This window comes from Crocodylus porosus, unplaced genomic scaffold (assembly GCF_001723895.1).
Source record: "Crocodylus porosus isolate Cpor-Errol unplaced genomic scaffold, CroPor_comp1, whole genome shotgun sequence".
Classification (NCBI taxonomy): domain Eukaryota; kingdom Metazoa; phylum Chordata; order Crocodylia; family Crocodylidae; genus Crocodylus; species Crocodylus porosus.
Window position 1 is genome coordinate 113,796,345 of NW_017728947.1, and position 16,449 is coordinate 113,812,793.

A 16,449-nucleotide genomic window follows, 5' to 3' on the forward strand; every position below is an offset into this window, starting at 1 on the left:
ATGACTCAAGGAACGCATCCACACATGCAGGCACTTGCGCTTGCAGCAGCTCAAACAGCAGTGGCACAAATTTGTGCTGGAGATTTGTGCTTTAGCACACGTGCCTCAACGTGCACTTTGAAAATGATGCCACTTGGGGCAAACTGACCCTGCCCAGCTCCTCCCGGATCTTCAGTTGGGGCAGCTAGGGGCTGGGGCCAACACCTGTGCTGGCTCCAGCAGTATAAAAAGCTGCCCTGGCAAGCAGCTGAGGACTACTTGCTCTCAAGAGCTTCTGAGGACTGGCCAGTTGACATCTGGGGAAATTACTTTGTGCCCGCTGGATTGCTGAAGCAACCCTGACCTACAGTGGCCCCTAAACCCGCTACTCACTGCAGCAGTCTGGCAGTAGGGGCTGCTGCCTGACTTTGACCTGTTGCCTCCTGCAACAGCATCTGCCCCCTTGGACCTGCAGTCCCATGGCTATGTGCCTGCCAGACTCAGATGGGGACTGCACAGCCTCCCGGGCTGCGGCATGGGCACCACAGCAGAGAAGCCTGCACCTCTGGGCCAGCTGCCAGTAGGCCATGGCTGCACAGTTGGCCTTTGGGCAGCACTGCTGTCATGTCTTCGGGTGTCCCTGCTCTGTCATCTGGGCAGCTATTGCCCAGAAAATGTGCTTCTTGAAGTGGCCCACTTCGAACTGTCCATACATTTCCCCATGACCCCAAATGGGTAGGAGGTCAGCCACCTTGTCTGCCCTCCAGCTGGGACCCCGGTGCTGGCCCTAGGCAGGCTCCTCTGCCCAGGTCCTGCCACTTCCCTCACCAGCAGGGATCCTGGTGTTCTCTGTTTAAAAACCGCAAACTCTCTGATAAAAAACCTAAATTCAAATTCTCTCATTAAAATACCCCAAACCCGTGTTCTTCTGCAAATGAAACAAAATGCCACAATCTATAAAGAGACCATTTGGGCAATGTTTTATTGATATATTTACAATTTTAAAGCCATTGGGAAGACTACCACTGCCTCTATCATAATAAAATAAATAATAAATATCTATACACTTTGGTGTTTGTTCCAGGGTTTTTTGTCATAGAAAAATCAGAGCTGCCCTTGTCCCCTTCGCTCACCAGGATGTGGGGCACTGAGCAGCACTGTTAATTTGTTTTTTTGCCCCTCACTGCAAACCCACAGCCCTGCCAGTGCCCCTCACTCCTGACCTGCAGCATCTACCTGCCCCCAATTAACTCCCTCCTGCACACAGCTCCATCGAAGCACCAGGATGCAAGTCCAGCTGCAGCTGCCCTGCCTGCTGCCCTGTGGCTCTGAGCAGTGTCAGTTCTTGCTGTTCTGCTCCGTGCGCCTGTACCCAGCCCCAGAGAGCCCCACACTGTTCCTGGGAAGCCCTGGCCTGGGAATCAGGCACTGGGCTGGGCAAGCCCTTTCCCTTCCAGGCCAGCCTCCCCCTGCACAGGTTGCTTTAGAGGAGCAAGGGGGCTCTAAGTCCAGTTGTGGTGGGCTCTCCTCCCTGGAGTGATCCTCCACCCCCGGCTCACAAGCACACCCCAGCTGCCACCTCCATCCCTCCCCGCATCCCATCACACCCCCAAAGTGGTTCCTGGGACCAGAGGCACCCCCCCCGGCTGAGGCTGCCTGTCCCAGCACCGGTGTGGGCATGGGGCAGGGCTGCAGCATGGCAGTTGCCCCTGCATCATGAGCGCCCCAACAGCTGATGCTGCCGGGTGGGCTGTGCACCATGCGAGGCGGGGGTGAGCGGGCAGGTGGGGGACCTCCAGAGCAGTCCCCCACCCCTCCCCTCCCACACATCTGCCACCCCCGCATCCCTTCTGACTTGGGACAGAGCCTGGGTCTGAGCTGCTGCTGCAGTCTTGCCCTGCTCCTGTTTACCCCAGCGTACTGGGGCAGCAGGGGCATGGGGCAACAATAGAGACAACTAGCTGGGTGCCAGAGCATCTCCTTGGAGGACCCAGCCTCTGGTTGCCTCTGGGAATGCTCCAGGAGTATGCTCTGAGCTGCTTTTTTCCAACATGGGGTTTTTTTTGATGTGGAGGTTTCTTGGCTTAGAGCCCATTCTGCAACTATGCAGCACGGGGAACATTTTTTTTGTTCCCAGTGTGCCTCTGGAGGACTCGCAAACTGCTTTGAGGTGCCGCCACAGGCACACACACGCTCACTTGTCAGAACACACCCAGGAAGGCTATAACTGAGGAAGACATCATATCAAAGAGACTTATTCTGGGTCATTCATTTTTCCCTTTTCAATCTATGGAAATACTGAAAAGCAAAATACCCTCAACCAACTTCCATAACGATGAATCTACTATATATCTGTAGGGTTTAGCACACACACAGAGCCCAGAGAGAACCATTAACACCCCCCCCAAAAAAAACCACCCCCAAACCTCCCAACAAACAAACCCCAAAACATGGTTACTATATTGTGAACATCTTCTGATTTAGAATACACTTGCAGGTTTGGGGGTCACCCTTGTGGACAGAAATTTAGAAATAGAAAAATGTTTCTCTGCTTTGCTATGTGATCTTGATGGCAGTAATGGGAGGAGTTATCCGTTCCAGTTTCTGGTCCATACTATTCTGCTGCTGAATAAACAGTTCATGCTGCAGAGCCACCACCAGATTAGAAGATATTTATATCCCTTTAAACAATATATTAAACGATGCATTAAGACTGACTGACAAACAATAGAATATTAATTTACTAGTCTTTCTGGAAATGGATCTGTGCCCCTCATCTTTAAGTGCACCTGTTTTATCAAAATGAATCCTAGAAAGACACAGGGACTATATGCAAAAAAAAAATAAAAAAAGTTTACCACTGTCAAGATCTCAAAGATCACACAACATGCCCACCTATGACAGATATATCTATCTCTATATTTCTCTAGCTGTACAAGGAGATATACTAGGAGCTATCTAGATATATGGGGAGATATAAAAAGTTTAATTTCATTGCAAGTTTCTTTCATGTAATCTTTCCGGTACATTTTGAGCAGAAGCCGCCCATAAACCCTCCGAGGAATATATTTTAATCTCTGGGCTGTTGCACTGGAACTGTGCAAATTAGTTTCAAGGATTTGTAAGCAGGACAGGACTGCCTTTCGCAGCAAATCTTCACAAGCGGAGCAGCACAAATGCTGAGACACTCAGGAGATGGGAAGAAAACAACCGGCAGCACAGTCCTCACAGAGGGCAGACCGTGAAAAAGCACTAGGTGTAGCATGGATTGCCTCACCTGCTTAATCCCTAGGCGGTACGCAAGGATGCGGTCCACAGCATCAGGGTTCATCTGAGTCCACTGCAGGCTGTAGGAGTAAACCCGGGGCCGGTTCTGCCACAGCGGGTTGTAGGTGTCGTAGTAAAACTCCGGCGCGTACGCTTTGCCTGGAGAAAACACAAATAGAAGAACCAGAGATGATAAAGCAACACTTCTTGAAAGGAAACGGCAACTTTTCAATTGCAGCTATCTCCACCTGATGGGGCCCCTTCTGCGAAGGGTCCCGTTTACAACCTGCCTTCACGAGAGCATTTAGGATCTTGCTTTAAATTTCTCACCCCTGCCCACTCCAATCAATTTATTCACTCAGATGGTCCATCAGCAAAGCCAAATAGTCATCTACGCGTGACTGAGCCTTCCTCTGAAATACTTTTTGAGGGCTCCAGTGACTAAAATGCGGCTATTCACATTGCTAGACCCCCTGATTCCTGGGCATCTGAAATGGATTTTGTCAGAGCTGTGGTCTCTAACACTGAAAATTCACTGTGACATAAATTACATCAGGTATTTCAGCTGTTTTCTTCCCCACATCTGCCTCCGGGCCCACATTCAAACCAAAACTCCTTTCCAAACAATTTAAATGTATACAATTCTGCATCCAAATATACCTTTGTCAGATATGCACACTGCGTGACGTGCAGAGTTGGCTTTTTGAAATGCATTAGGGTATACAAAGATTTCACCCTAGTGTATGATGTTTTGTTCCTTAAAATTAGGAAAAGCCCAACGTGGTTTCCTGAACATATGATTAAATGATACTTGAGCTCTTTGAATGAGAGCAGTTGCCTTGGGATATTTCTCGACTCTCATGCATAAATGCCACTGACACTACTACATACAAATTATGTCTTCTGTCACTAGGATTTCACATCCTAAGTGATTTATGGAGAATATCAAAAGCGAAAGAGAGCATCTACTACATCCGTGCCCTGGATAAAGCAGACACTTTGTCTAAAATGAAAACTGGCCAAGGAAACAGTGAAGGAGCTATATTTTATTAGAACTCAGAATTATCCATCAAAATCCTTTGTGCAAATTTCATTCCCGAGGAAAACCAGATAGACATTTCAACTGTGCTGAAAAGAATATTTCAAAATTTTCATAATACAAGATTTTGATTTATAACTTTGAAATGGCATTTTGGTTCAATTATTATGCATTGCACCACAGAGTGTCAAAATAGGGGGGAAAAAGCTTCATTTTTGGTCAAAACACTACTTTTGAAAAACCAGAAACTAAATTTCTCTTGGAAATATTGTTCCCTCACAATTTGGAAATGTTCAGCTGTCATTTCAATATGGAACACAGCCAGATGTCCAAAGCTCAAGCCCCTTGGTGAGACCCAGCTCCCATCCTGTGCTCCCCTCCAATGGCAGCAGCATTACCATCAGACCAAGTGTGGGTGTACTGGAGTTACACTTACAAACCTGGCATTATCAGAATAAACACTGGAAAGGCAAGATATATTAAGCAATGTTCTTGTCCAAATGATGGTCCAGAGATACGACTGAAGTGAAGTTCCTTGAGGAGAGGTCATATGTTTTATCAGACCAACTTGCATATTTGGGAGGAGCGAGAGACAAGCTTTTGGGGTCCGTGAGAAAAAAAAAAAACAACCAAGAAAGTCATAGTCCAAACTGAAAACACGGCCTCTCATTTTAATATAATGCTGTTAATTATTTGGCTTGCTTAAAAGGGAAGCCGGCATCATGGTTTGTAGAGTGAAAAGGGGTTAGCAGACAGGAAAGGGTGAGAGGTGAATTATGATGAGTCACAAAAGCACGATCTTTTTTCAAGGTCACGATTTTGGGAATTTCCAGTCTCAGGATTGTATTCTGAAGGCTTTGTGCAGGCTTCCTTTGAGGAGGACTGTGAGGTTACGGCTGGAGTAACAGTTCACCAAAAAACCCCTACAACAAAACAAAACAAAAAGATCCTCCTTCCTTTATTATTTTTCTCTGCAAATTCATTCGTACCATACATTTCAGAACGGAGGTTTCATCTACATAATTTTCTGTGCCTTGAAGGAGATGTGCCACATGTTGGAGGGGCAGATGTAGAACCTGTCTTCTGACGGTTTCGTTGTGAGGTGTCGACCCAGGCTGGGGTGAAAATGTCTTGGAAGAGTCTGCACTTATGTTTTAACAAGGTCCGTTTCAGTGCCACGCGTGTGTTGATCAGCGGACATGAGAGCGGTAAAGTTAGTTAGCAGGTATTTGAAAGTGGGGGAAAGTCTATTTTAAGATATGACTTCCTTTAGGTTTGCACTGAAACAGCTTGAAGCATTTTAACAGCTGGTAAAGCAGGGGAATGGGGAGAAACGGAAAAGACGGAAAATATGAGAAAAAGAAAAACTGGAACCACGCTAGTCAGAACGCAATTCCTGAAGTTTATTTCAACAAGAATGACTAAAGCTCAAGGCTCTTCCTGAAGATTAATGACCTCATAGGCTGAGAGCCATTAACTTCAGTCAGTCATTGATTCCCAGCGCAATGTCCTAGTCTGCGATTATCATCACTGTCAAGGCAGCGCCTAAGGAAAAGCTAAGAGCTAAATGTAGGAAAATATCTCATGTCCCATATTGTCATTTCCATATTTTTTCATGGAGAGGGAAACTATTAGTGTTGGGGTAATACTAGTAGTATTGCAGGTCAAATGACCTCTTAATTTAACTATATGCTTGACTACTCGTATGTCAAGGAGCAGAACGTTTTATTGGATCAAAACCAGGACCTTTTGTTTAAATTCCTCACAACTGGAATTTACCCAGAATGGCAACCTTGGCTGGGGGCTTTATAAAATAAGCAGCCAACCAACACCAGCATTTCAGCACTTGCACTACTCTCATAGCATTCACAGACATTAGGCTGGAAGGGATCTTGCGAGATCATCCGGTCCAGCCCCTTGGCCAAGGGCAGGAAGTCATTTGGGGTCAGATGACCCCAGCAAGATGAGCATCCAGGCATTTCTTGAACGTAGCAAGAGTAGGTGCTTGCACTGCTTCTGGGGGCAGTCTATTCCAGACTCTGGAGACTCGGACAGTAAACACGTTTTTCCTTACGTCCAGTCTAAAACAGTTTTCCAGCTGTTTCTGACCGTTAGACCTCGTCTTCCCTTGGGGGGCCCTGGTGCCACCAAGTCACCCCTCAGCCTTTGCTTCTCGAGGCTGAAGAGTCCCATGGCTCTCAGCCATGGGTGACTGGTGCCTCTGGATTCAGAGGGGCACCATACCACTGACCGGGGGGGGGGTCCCCCAGCAGCCAAGCATTGCCAACTGTGGGGGGAGGTCCCCAGGGGCCGATCACCGAGCCAGCAGCAAAACCAAAAGTGCACTTCTGGTTTCACAGCCGGCACTTCCAGGGGGTGCACAGCCGATCTCAGGGTGTGCACATGCACCTGTGTGCACCCCCCATGCATCGCCGCTGCTCTCAGCCTCTCCTCATAAGGCCTGCTCTCTTGTCCTCTGATCATGCGCGTGGCTCTACTCTGGACTCTCACAAGCTTCTCCGCATCCTTTCTAAAGTGTGCAGCCCAGAAGTGGATGCAGGACTCCAGCTGTGATCTCGCCAAAGCCAAGTACAACAGGAGGATGACTTCTTGGGTCTTGCTTAAGATGGATCGGTAGATGCAAGCCAGAGTTTTATTTCCTTTGCTGGCTGCGGCATTGCATAGGTGGCTCATGTTCATCTGTGATCAGTTGTGACCCCGAGCCTCTTTTGGTCGTGGTGCTAGCGAGCGTAGCACTGACGTGCCTCTAAGTATGATGTGGGTCCTTTCTCCTGAGGTTGAGCACCTTGCGTTTCTCCATGTTGAACGTCATCAGGTTTTATCCACCCATCTTAGGAGCCTGTCTCGGTTCCATCGACTCCGTTGACTCAGGTTATGTACAAAAGAAAATCCTCTGTCCATGGATGATATATATGTTTCTCCATTCATTCAGCTTCTTGCATTGAAATTTGAGGTTTGGAGAGAAGACCGATGGAATTTTATACTTTTTTTTTAAGGGATCCCAAGCTCTAAACAATGATGTTTCACAGGAATGAAAAATACCTGGCTTTGGTCATCCCTGCTTGCACCAAACCAGAAGCTCAACTTTACTTTATAGTTAATGGCTAAGCTTATATTTCTGTTTTACCCTGCCCCTTTATTTACTTTCTTGGGATGCTTATATATATGAGTGAAAAAATCACATGAGAGTATAAGCTCTTTCCACATGTGTACTTTTACTGAATGCAATTTTGCTAGTTTGGAAAATTAGGGTGCAAATTTACTTAAACCAAATTAGGGTAGCTATTTTGCAGTTGGAGCAAAAAAAGGGGACTGAGGGTGGGGACTATTTTAAAATTTAAACTGAAAATAAATTATATATTTTTTCCCTTTGCATTTATGTGCAGTGGAAGATAATGCAGGGAGTAGCATGCTGAACACAAACAATAATCTTTTCCGCTCTACTAAAGATGACCATAATGGCATCTCTGGGGGCACATAAAATGGCTATGTAATTAGAGTCTAGTCACAATATGGGCACTTTTGGAACATAGTCCCCTTTTGTGGTATAATGAGGACTCATGACGAGCTGAATTATTCTAGCTCCATCCTAACGCATGAGCCTTTGGTTGTTAACAGGATGTTGAAAATTTAACGCAACATTAAACTCTTGACTCACAGAATTCAGAAGTACTCGAAAAGCTTGACACTGTTTTGGAGTTACCCAAAAATGGAAGTCTCCTTTGAAAGAACAAAAGCTACTGAGCACACAGAGAGATCATTAAGCCTTGCTGATCTCATTAAAAGCATTGATTTTGATCCAAGGCCGATGCACCGAGTGCCTATCTGCAACAGTGCAATTGTGCTGCTTCCAGCAGGAGATGCTATTCAGTAAGGGCTCTCCCCCTGTCCTATAAAGATAGAGTGACAATACGCGATTTCCTGGTGAAAGTTGTGGGCTTTGTCTGGATAAGGAATAAAGACCAGGAGGCATCCATTAGAGAGAAGACAAATAGCACACGTTATTAATGTTCAGGTCACTGACTGATCTGGAGTGGTTATAAACCCTCAAAAGCAGCCACTCTCTTGCCCATTCTATACATACACGGGCCATGTAGCCAAGATGACTCTCTGCTAATAAGCAAGGCTCACTTGAGGACTTCTGGGATGAGCCAGTCCCGACTCTATATTTGCCTCCTGGCAATTAGCACTCTTCCTTTGCCAGCCTCTTTGCCTTTCAAGTAATTTCACTTCTGCTTTATTCCAAAGCTATTTCATTGTGCTCACTATTTACTGCACTACTATCCAGGGCTGCATCAGGGCTGGATTGATGCATAGGTAAACTAGACACATGCCTAGGACCCTACATGAAGACGGGGCCCAGTTGTGCTTATTTTACATATAATTATTGAGTGGGAAAAAAAGTGATATAAAAATGTCATCTTCAGCTGAGGGCCCCTCAGTTTGCTTGCCAAGGGACCACTAAAGGGTTAATCCGCCCCTGGGTTGCATAGCTACAGGTCACATGGAATTTGTGCCCTGATGCAAGACCTGTGAGTGTCTCAAGCTCTCCAGGGATGTGTGGATAACCACACGGACCTGACACAACCAGCCAGATCCGTGTCCCGTAGACTGCTCTGGGAGTCTTTCAACTGACTGCATTAGGATTTGGATCAGTTCAAGTGAGCTGTACACTCCTCAGCTGAGTTGCATTGGTCTGGATCTGCTACTCCAGTGTAGCCCAGGTACACCTGGGGGGTGTGCCCTGTCCTCCAATGACAGTGGTGGTGGTCAGGCAGGGTGCTGTGGAAGGGGTCAGCTACTAAAACGGCTTCCTCCCCCCTCTACAGAGCTAGGCCAAAACCAAATACTTAACTATGTACAATTTATTGCAAGAATAAATACAGATGGTTAATATAAAACACAGAATATTTACACGGCTTAACATATAATACTATGTATACTATTCCGCAATTCACATATAATACCAAATATGAACCAAATAACTTACAGCCTATACAAAACAATTAACACATAGGGATATTAACCGATATAATCCAAGTAACTTAACCATAATATTTCTTTAAACCTTCACAAACAACAATACCAATATACACATTGAGATATTAAAACACATAAACCCTATCACCCCCCTTAAAGAAAACCCTTAGCTATTGCAGCCCTTAACATAACAACCTCAAAATAGGGAGTGCACTCAGCACCACCCCGAGGGGGTTTCCTGAAGCCCCTCCCCTTTAGGGACCTGGGATGTGGACATGCCTCTCCTGCAATGGAGGGTGGAGGCGGCAGACCCACATCACTCGGGCCAACCTTCCCCATGGGGCCCGCTTCCCCAGCAACTCATGCTGCCTCTCTGAAGAAGTCAAGGCTCATTCCCATGGTGACCGATCCTGCAAAAACCTCTCTCCAACGGTGTCTTCAGCTCTCCTCGTTGGCCTGGCCCCCTGCACTGGGCACCCAGGGCTCGCTCTCTCGTGGGAGCCAAGCCCTTGCAGGCTCCGACTCCCCGGTCTCACACCACAGATTCTGCCCTTTCCCAGGCCCTGCTCCGGGCACTGGGGCTCTTTTAGTTAAAAGTGGGGCTGCACTGTGGGGCTCCAGTCACTCGGCCTAGGGCCTGGGCTAACGCGAGCAGCCATGAGCTGCTTTTAAGGTGGTTCTCCGTGCGTCGACCTGTGCACTGGGTAAGACCCAAGCAGCCACGAGCTGCTCCCAGGGCCAGCTCTCCATGTGCTGAGCTGGACACCATGCAGGGCCCGAGCAGCCACGAGCTGCTCCCAGGGCCAGCTCTCCATGTGCTGATCTGCACACTGACTGCCCAGCCGCTTGCTGGGTTTGCAGGCTCAAGCCATCTTGAGCAGTTCCTAGAGCCTGATTCCCATGCACCAATTTGTGCACCGCTGAAACTTAAGCAGGGTCCCGAGCTCCTCTCTCCTCGCCATCTCTCCAGCCTGCTGAGCATGCTTCCCTTTTATACTCTTCAAGGGCTCCACCCCCGAAGTTCTCTGGACCTGGCTGGTGCAGTTCCAATTCAGGTCCAGCTGCTCCTTGCCCACTCCCTTGAGAAAAAGGTGTGGCATCGCTTCCCTTGTGGGTGGGCTCCACCAATCGTAGGACTCAACCCAAGCTCCATAAAGGTAAGCCTGCTATACCAGTATCCTGCTGCTGAGGATCTGACCTGGTGTGAAGGCCACACATTGTCATCCAAACCTTTAAAAATTATCTGGGCATCCATAAAGAAAAATCGCCCACTGGACCCCAACAGCAGGGATGCATTTTAACGCCAGACTTTTTGACAACACAGAAAGGCTGAATGTGAGTTACGGTACCTGACTATAGAGCCTCTTTACTGCTATGATGGTACCCAAAGATTATCTAGGGATAACATCAGTACTGCATGCTTTAAACTCTAGTGCAACTTTCCCCCTAGTTATGCCCAAATATCATGAATCTATTTGGCCTAAGAGTTTATCACTTAGCTGCTTCTTCGGTTGGGGTGGGATCAGCGATGTCACCAGTCTTTGTGATTATGTTTTGGCAGTAGTCTCTTCTCTCGTCTTACAATTAGGTGCTATCTGTACGACTTGCTGTGGCTCACTGTTGCAGGACAGGACTGAGCTAACCCTCCACACATGACTCCATAGGCAAAACCCAGGCAGTGATCTTTGGCAGGCCTGAGACCATCTGTTCGGGACAAGCACAGAGCAACCTCACTAGCGAACCAGCATAAGTAGATTTGGTTGGATGCGGCTTACTCGGCCCCAGCCTTGCCATGACTGGCCAGTGCAGTGGTGTAGACAAAAGGCATGGATGCTCTGTAGGATGGACAGTCTCCACCTATGTACAGCGTAATATTAGCTCTTCATGAGGGATTCTCAAAGCTGTGGTAACACAGATGAAGAGTAACAATAGGACTAATGAGGTTTAGGTTCTCCTCCAGCTTGCAAAACCCCACAATGTTGCCTTCCTGGATTTCTTTCAAACAGGAGATACCTCTGAACACACGTTTTATGTTTCAGAGGGTGAGGGAAAGTTGTGCCCAGCACAGAATTACTGATCTTAAATAACAAATCATAATGTGGCTAAATAATTCATTGCTCAGCGCAAACACAGCAATCCCCCTGTATAATAGTATAAATATGTGAGTGGGACTGCAGGGCTGGTGCAGCTTCTTGGGAATGACTTCTCACTCTAAGAAGAGAGTGGATAAAGGGTTTGGGTGGTATAAGTGACTTGGGCAGAGAAGGGGAAGTTGCATACGGTGATTGTTTTGGGGAGGCTCAGGTTGGACGGGGGGGGGGGAGGGGAGGGAAATTTTATCCAGGGGTGATGTTTGGTGATCATTCTGGTTTAACTTAAACCCTCCCCTGCTTATCCCCTAACAATCTCAGATGGCCTAAACCTACCGTACCATTTGATGTTTGAGATCTGGCTCCATAACATTTCTTGAGCAGATTGATTGCAAGTGCTCAGCCAGGGACCTCACCCATGTGCAATGCATGCACAGTTGAGACTAGCTTCCTAACAACAGGAGCAAGGCCGTATTTGCATAAACCTGCTGTCAGCGCACTTCAGCATAGCTGCTGTCATTTCTGAGACTGGACCACAATTAAACAGTGTTTCAAGAAGAATGGATGTGACAAACATCTGTTGGGGATGAGTTTGCCCCAACAACAGCCTGGGTTGGATGATTTCTTTGAGGCCCCTCCCTGCTTTACAATTTATACAATTCCGTGACATGCACAGAAACCTGAAATGAATGTTTCCCTTTCCCATATGTGGGAGGATCACAGGACAGCAGGGCTGGAAGGGACCTCACAAGGTCATCTAGTCCAACCCAGGATCAAGGCAGGGCCACCCCTGACTAAATCACTGCAGCCAAGTTTCTGTCCGACTTGTTTTTGAAAGTTTCCAAGGATGGAGACTCCACAGCTTCTTGGGGTGGCCTGCTCCAGTGCTCGACATGGAAGCATGCATCTCTGGGCCACTTCCAGAATAATAGAGAAAAAAAAAAATCTAGGGTGAAAGGTCTAGCTGATTGCTTACATTTCCACCCCTCCATCTACCTAGCAGCCAGCTAACCATGGCACTGAAAACATGTAGGGCCCTGGTGCTTCACAGAGAAGTCCCACTGTGTCATGAAGAGCTGGAACATGGGGATCTTATAAAGTCCTTACACATAAATCAACTCTTTCCTACTAGGCTGGCACACCACATGGAGGTGCTGTGAGTCCCTAAAGGGTGCTGCTGGGTGCTATTCAATCTGTTTAGTGTGCAAACATCTACACATGATCCACAAGGTAAAACCAGAGATTTCAAACAGGAATCCACAGGATATGACCTGTTGTGCTCTCTTTTTGAGGTCTATGCCTCGGAAGAATTGCTCTATTATTTCTTTTCTATAGTCAGTAAATGAGTGAAAGCTAAGATACTGCATTCCCTGAAGGGTGCCTTGTGTCTAATGAGGGTTGCCTTCAATCTGAAAAGGTTGAGAACTACTGTCAACAGTAATGCTGCTGCTATACAAGCTAGACCTTAACTTTACCTGGATTTGTTGTTGTTGGTGATGCTACCTACCCCAAGATCAACAGCATAGTTTATATGCTCATCGATAACAATAGGAAAGCAAGATATATTCTTACTCTGGAGAGGTTTAAAGTTAATGAATTCAACTGGTCTCATGTTCCCTATTTATTTTGGGAGGATAGTGTGGAAATGTTATTTGAGGCCTCCTTTCTAATGATATGGGCATGCAGCTGAGTGAAGGACAGACAGAAATGGATTTAAGTGACAGGACAGGGGAATGGATTTACCTTCCCCAGCAGGGTGGGATGTCTTCTACTCACATTTAATAGAGTTCACTGTAGGATTGCTTGGCTCGCTTTTGGCCACAGGATTGCACTAGACTCTCTCCAGCCCAAGTCCAGGCTCTACTCCTGATTACAGTTGCCCTTCTTCCCAACCCCTCTGTAAGGGATGGATAATATCAAGCAGGAGCTCCAGTTCAAGGACTCCATAGATTATAAAGCCAGAAGGAATGTCTGTGATCACGTAATTATCTAGTCTAATCTCCGGTTAAATATAGTGGGACTTCCCTGAATTAACTCCTGTGTCAACTAGAGCATATCTTTTAGAAACCCCCCCCAACATTCAATCTTATTTAAAACTTTCCAGTAATGCACAGCCAGCCATGACACTCATTAGTTTGCTCCAGTAATTAATTATCCTTAGTGTGAAATTTGAGCCATATTTCCATTTTTAATTGTCTAGTTTCATCTTCTAGCCACTGGGGCTTGTTATGCCTCTGCTGCTTAGATGGAGGAATCTCCTAAGTTTTGGTTCCCTGTGCAAGTACTTATAGGTGGGAGTCCTGTCACTCATTCACTTTCTTCTATAAACTAGATTCACCTTCTTCTGTCTTTGTCTTTGCAGTGCTTTCGCAATCCTTCAGTCCCTTCCAAGGTGTTTCTCTGAACCTTTTCCAAGTTTTCAGCATCTTCTTGAATTGTGGACACCAGGCCTGCACACACTATTCCAGTGTTGCTTACACAAATGCACAATTGCACAAAGGCAACAGAACCTCTCTACTCCTTCCCAATATCCCCCTGTACACACATTCAAGAATTGTCCACATTACAGGGTGACCTTTCTTGATCAATAATGCCTATTCCCTGCAATCTTCACCAGTAATTATTTGGTGTTTTTCCCCCCAGCCTATTAATAAAAAACATTATCTGGCTTAGAACTAAGAACCAATCCCAGGGAAACGCATCCACTTGATGATGATTCCCTGTTTATAAAGACGTTTTGAGACCGATAAATTAGCTAGTTTTTAATTCCCTTGATACATCATGTTGACTTTTTCTGGTTTCCTTGTCAAAGTATTCTGCAATACCAAGTCAGATCCCTTACAGAAATCTACTACATCAAAACTACGACTACTGTCAACCAAACTTGTCACATCATCAAAAATACATCAGGTTGGTTTGTCAAGCTCCATTTCCCCCAAATCTGTCAAGTCATATTAATTTTCTTATTCTTTAATTTTTTAACTAATCAAGTCCTAGATGAATCATAGATCTGTGCAGGATTAATTTCAGACAGACAGATCTCTTAATTCCCTGTGACATCTCCTTTTCACCTTCCAAATGCTGGCACAACAGTAGACTTCATCCAGACTGCAAAAACTACTCTAATGTTTCCAGATTATGGGAACATATCCATTCTCCCCCACTTCTTACAGGAAAAAGCTCCCCCCAAGCCATACCTCAGGCCTCATTTACCTCTTAAAACAGGCCACTTTAGTGTTGGTTGGCTACGAATTGTACAAGCCAATCATTCCTGTATTGCCCCTCTCATTAGAAGTCATATGATTACTATTTTTTAATCTAAGCTGGCCTTGCATGTAAATGTTGTGAGGAAAGCAAAAGCCCTCTGCACCTTTACCAATTTGGGTCAATGAGGAAAAGAAATTCTATTTGATCCTCTAAAAGGGCTATTGGGCAGACCCACCGCATCTTGGAAACAGCTCAGCGAGCCTCAACTACAGGGAGAAGGAGAAGGCAAAGGAGGGATAACGGCACGATGGCCTTTGGGAAACTGAGCCATGTGATTGCTCAGAGCTCCAGTATGGGACTGGAGATAGGTCTGCTGAGAGCCTCTGGGTTAGGGTCAGAGGGGAAAGAAACAGGGGTGATGCTGTGGTGGGGGTCTGCTGTAGACCACCAGAAAAGTGGTGAATGAGGCTTTCTTCAGACAACTAGCAGAAGTTTCCCGATCACAGGCCCTGGTTCTCATGGGGGACTTCAGTCCCCCTGATATCTGCTGGGAGGGCAATACAGCAGTGCGGAGGCAATCCAGGGAGTTTTTGGAGGGTGTTGGGGACAACTGCCAGGTGCAACTGCTGGAGTGGCCAATGGAGGTCCTGCTTGGTCTTCTCCATCCCTTAAAGAGGGGTTGGGAAGAAAGGCAACTGCACTCAGGAGTGGAGCCTGGACTTGGGTCTAGTGCAGTCCAGTGCTCTTCTTGACCTGCTGCTCACAAACAGGGAAGAACTGGTGTGGCATGTTGTAGTGGCTGGGAACTTGGGCAGCAGTGACCATGAGATGATTGAGCTGAGGATCCTGAGGAAAGGAAGGATGGAGAGAAGCAGAGTAAGGACCCTGAACTTCAGAAAAGCAGACTCCAACTCTCTCAGGGAACTCATAGGCAGGATCCCCTGGGAAGCCAGACTGAGGGGGAGAGGAGTCCAGGAGAGCTGGCTGCACTTTAAAGAAGTCTTATTGAGAGTACATGTATGGCAGAAGACAAGCTTGGCTTAGCAGGGAACTCTTCAGTAAACTACATCACATAAAGGAAGCTTATAAGAAGTGGAAACTTGGACAAATAACTAGGGAAGAATGTAAAAGCATTGCTCGAGCATGCAGGGATGAAGTCAGGAAGACCAACGTGCAGTTGGAGTTGCGGCTAGCAAGGGATGCGAAAGGTAACAAGAAGGGTTTCTACAAATATGTTGGTAGCAAGAGGATGATCAGGGAACATGTGGGTCCCTTCCTGAATGGGGGAGGCCACCTTGTGACAGATGATGCAGAAAAGGCTGAAGTGCTCAAGGCCTTTTTTCCTTCAGGTTTTCATAGGCGCAGGAGCGCGCGCAAACAGGCGTGCCCTGTAAGGGCGTGCCAGCGTTCGCGTAAGGCAGGCATGAGGTAGCTGCACAGAGCAGCACCTCCAGGGAGCAAAGCAGCGGAAACACCTCTGCAGACATGGTGCAGATGTGGAGCACAGCTGTCAGGGGCCCCGCCCTGGTGCTGCTGCCTACCGTGGGCTCTTCTGAGGCCTCCACCCAGACAGAGCTCATGGTGGGGTCATAGTTTCATAGTTTGTAGGGTCAGAAGGGACCCGAGCAGATCTTCTAGTCTGACCCCCTGCCATGGCAGGAAAGAGCACTGGGGTCAAATGACCCCAGCAAGATGCGCATCTAACCTCCTCTCAAACACCCCCAGGGTAGGAGCCAGCACCACTTCTCTTGGAAGCTGGTTCCAGACCTTAGCCGCCCTGACCGTGAAGTCACCTCATGATATCTAACCTAAACCTGCCCTCTGCCAGCTTGTGACCGTTATTCCTGGTCACTCCTGGCGGTGCTC

General features: G+C 47.0%; 1 protein-coding gene across 2 annotated transcripts in view; it reads right to left on the reverse strand.

Moving 5' to 3' along the window:
- MDGA2 (MAM domain containing glycosylphosphatidylinositol anchor 2) overlaps positions 1 to 16,449 on the reverse strand; it is a 665,957-nt gene that overhangs the window by 87,987 nt on the left and 561,521 nt on the right. For both annotated transcript variants that reach the window (XM_019550984.1, XM_019550983.1), the window contains exon 10: positions 3,257 to 3,405. In XM_019550984.1, the coding sequence (XP_019406529.1) occupies positions 3,257 to 3,405 (149 nt within the window). The remainder of the gene's footprint in view (positions 1 to 3,256; positions 3,406 to 16,449) is intronic.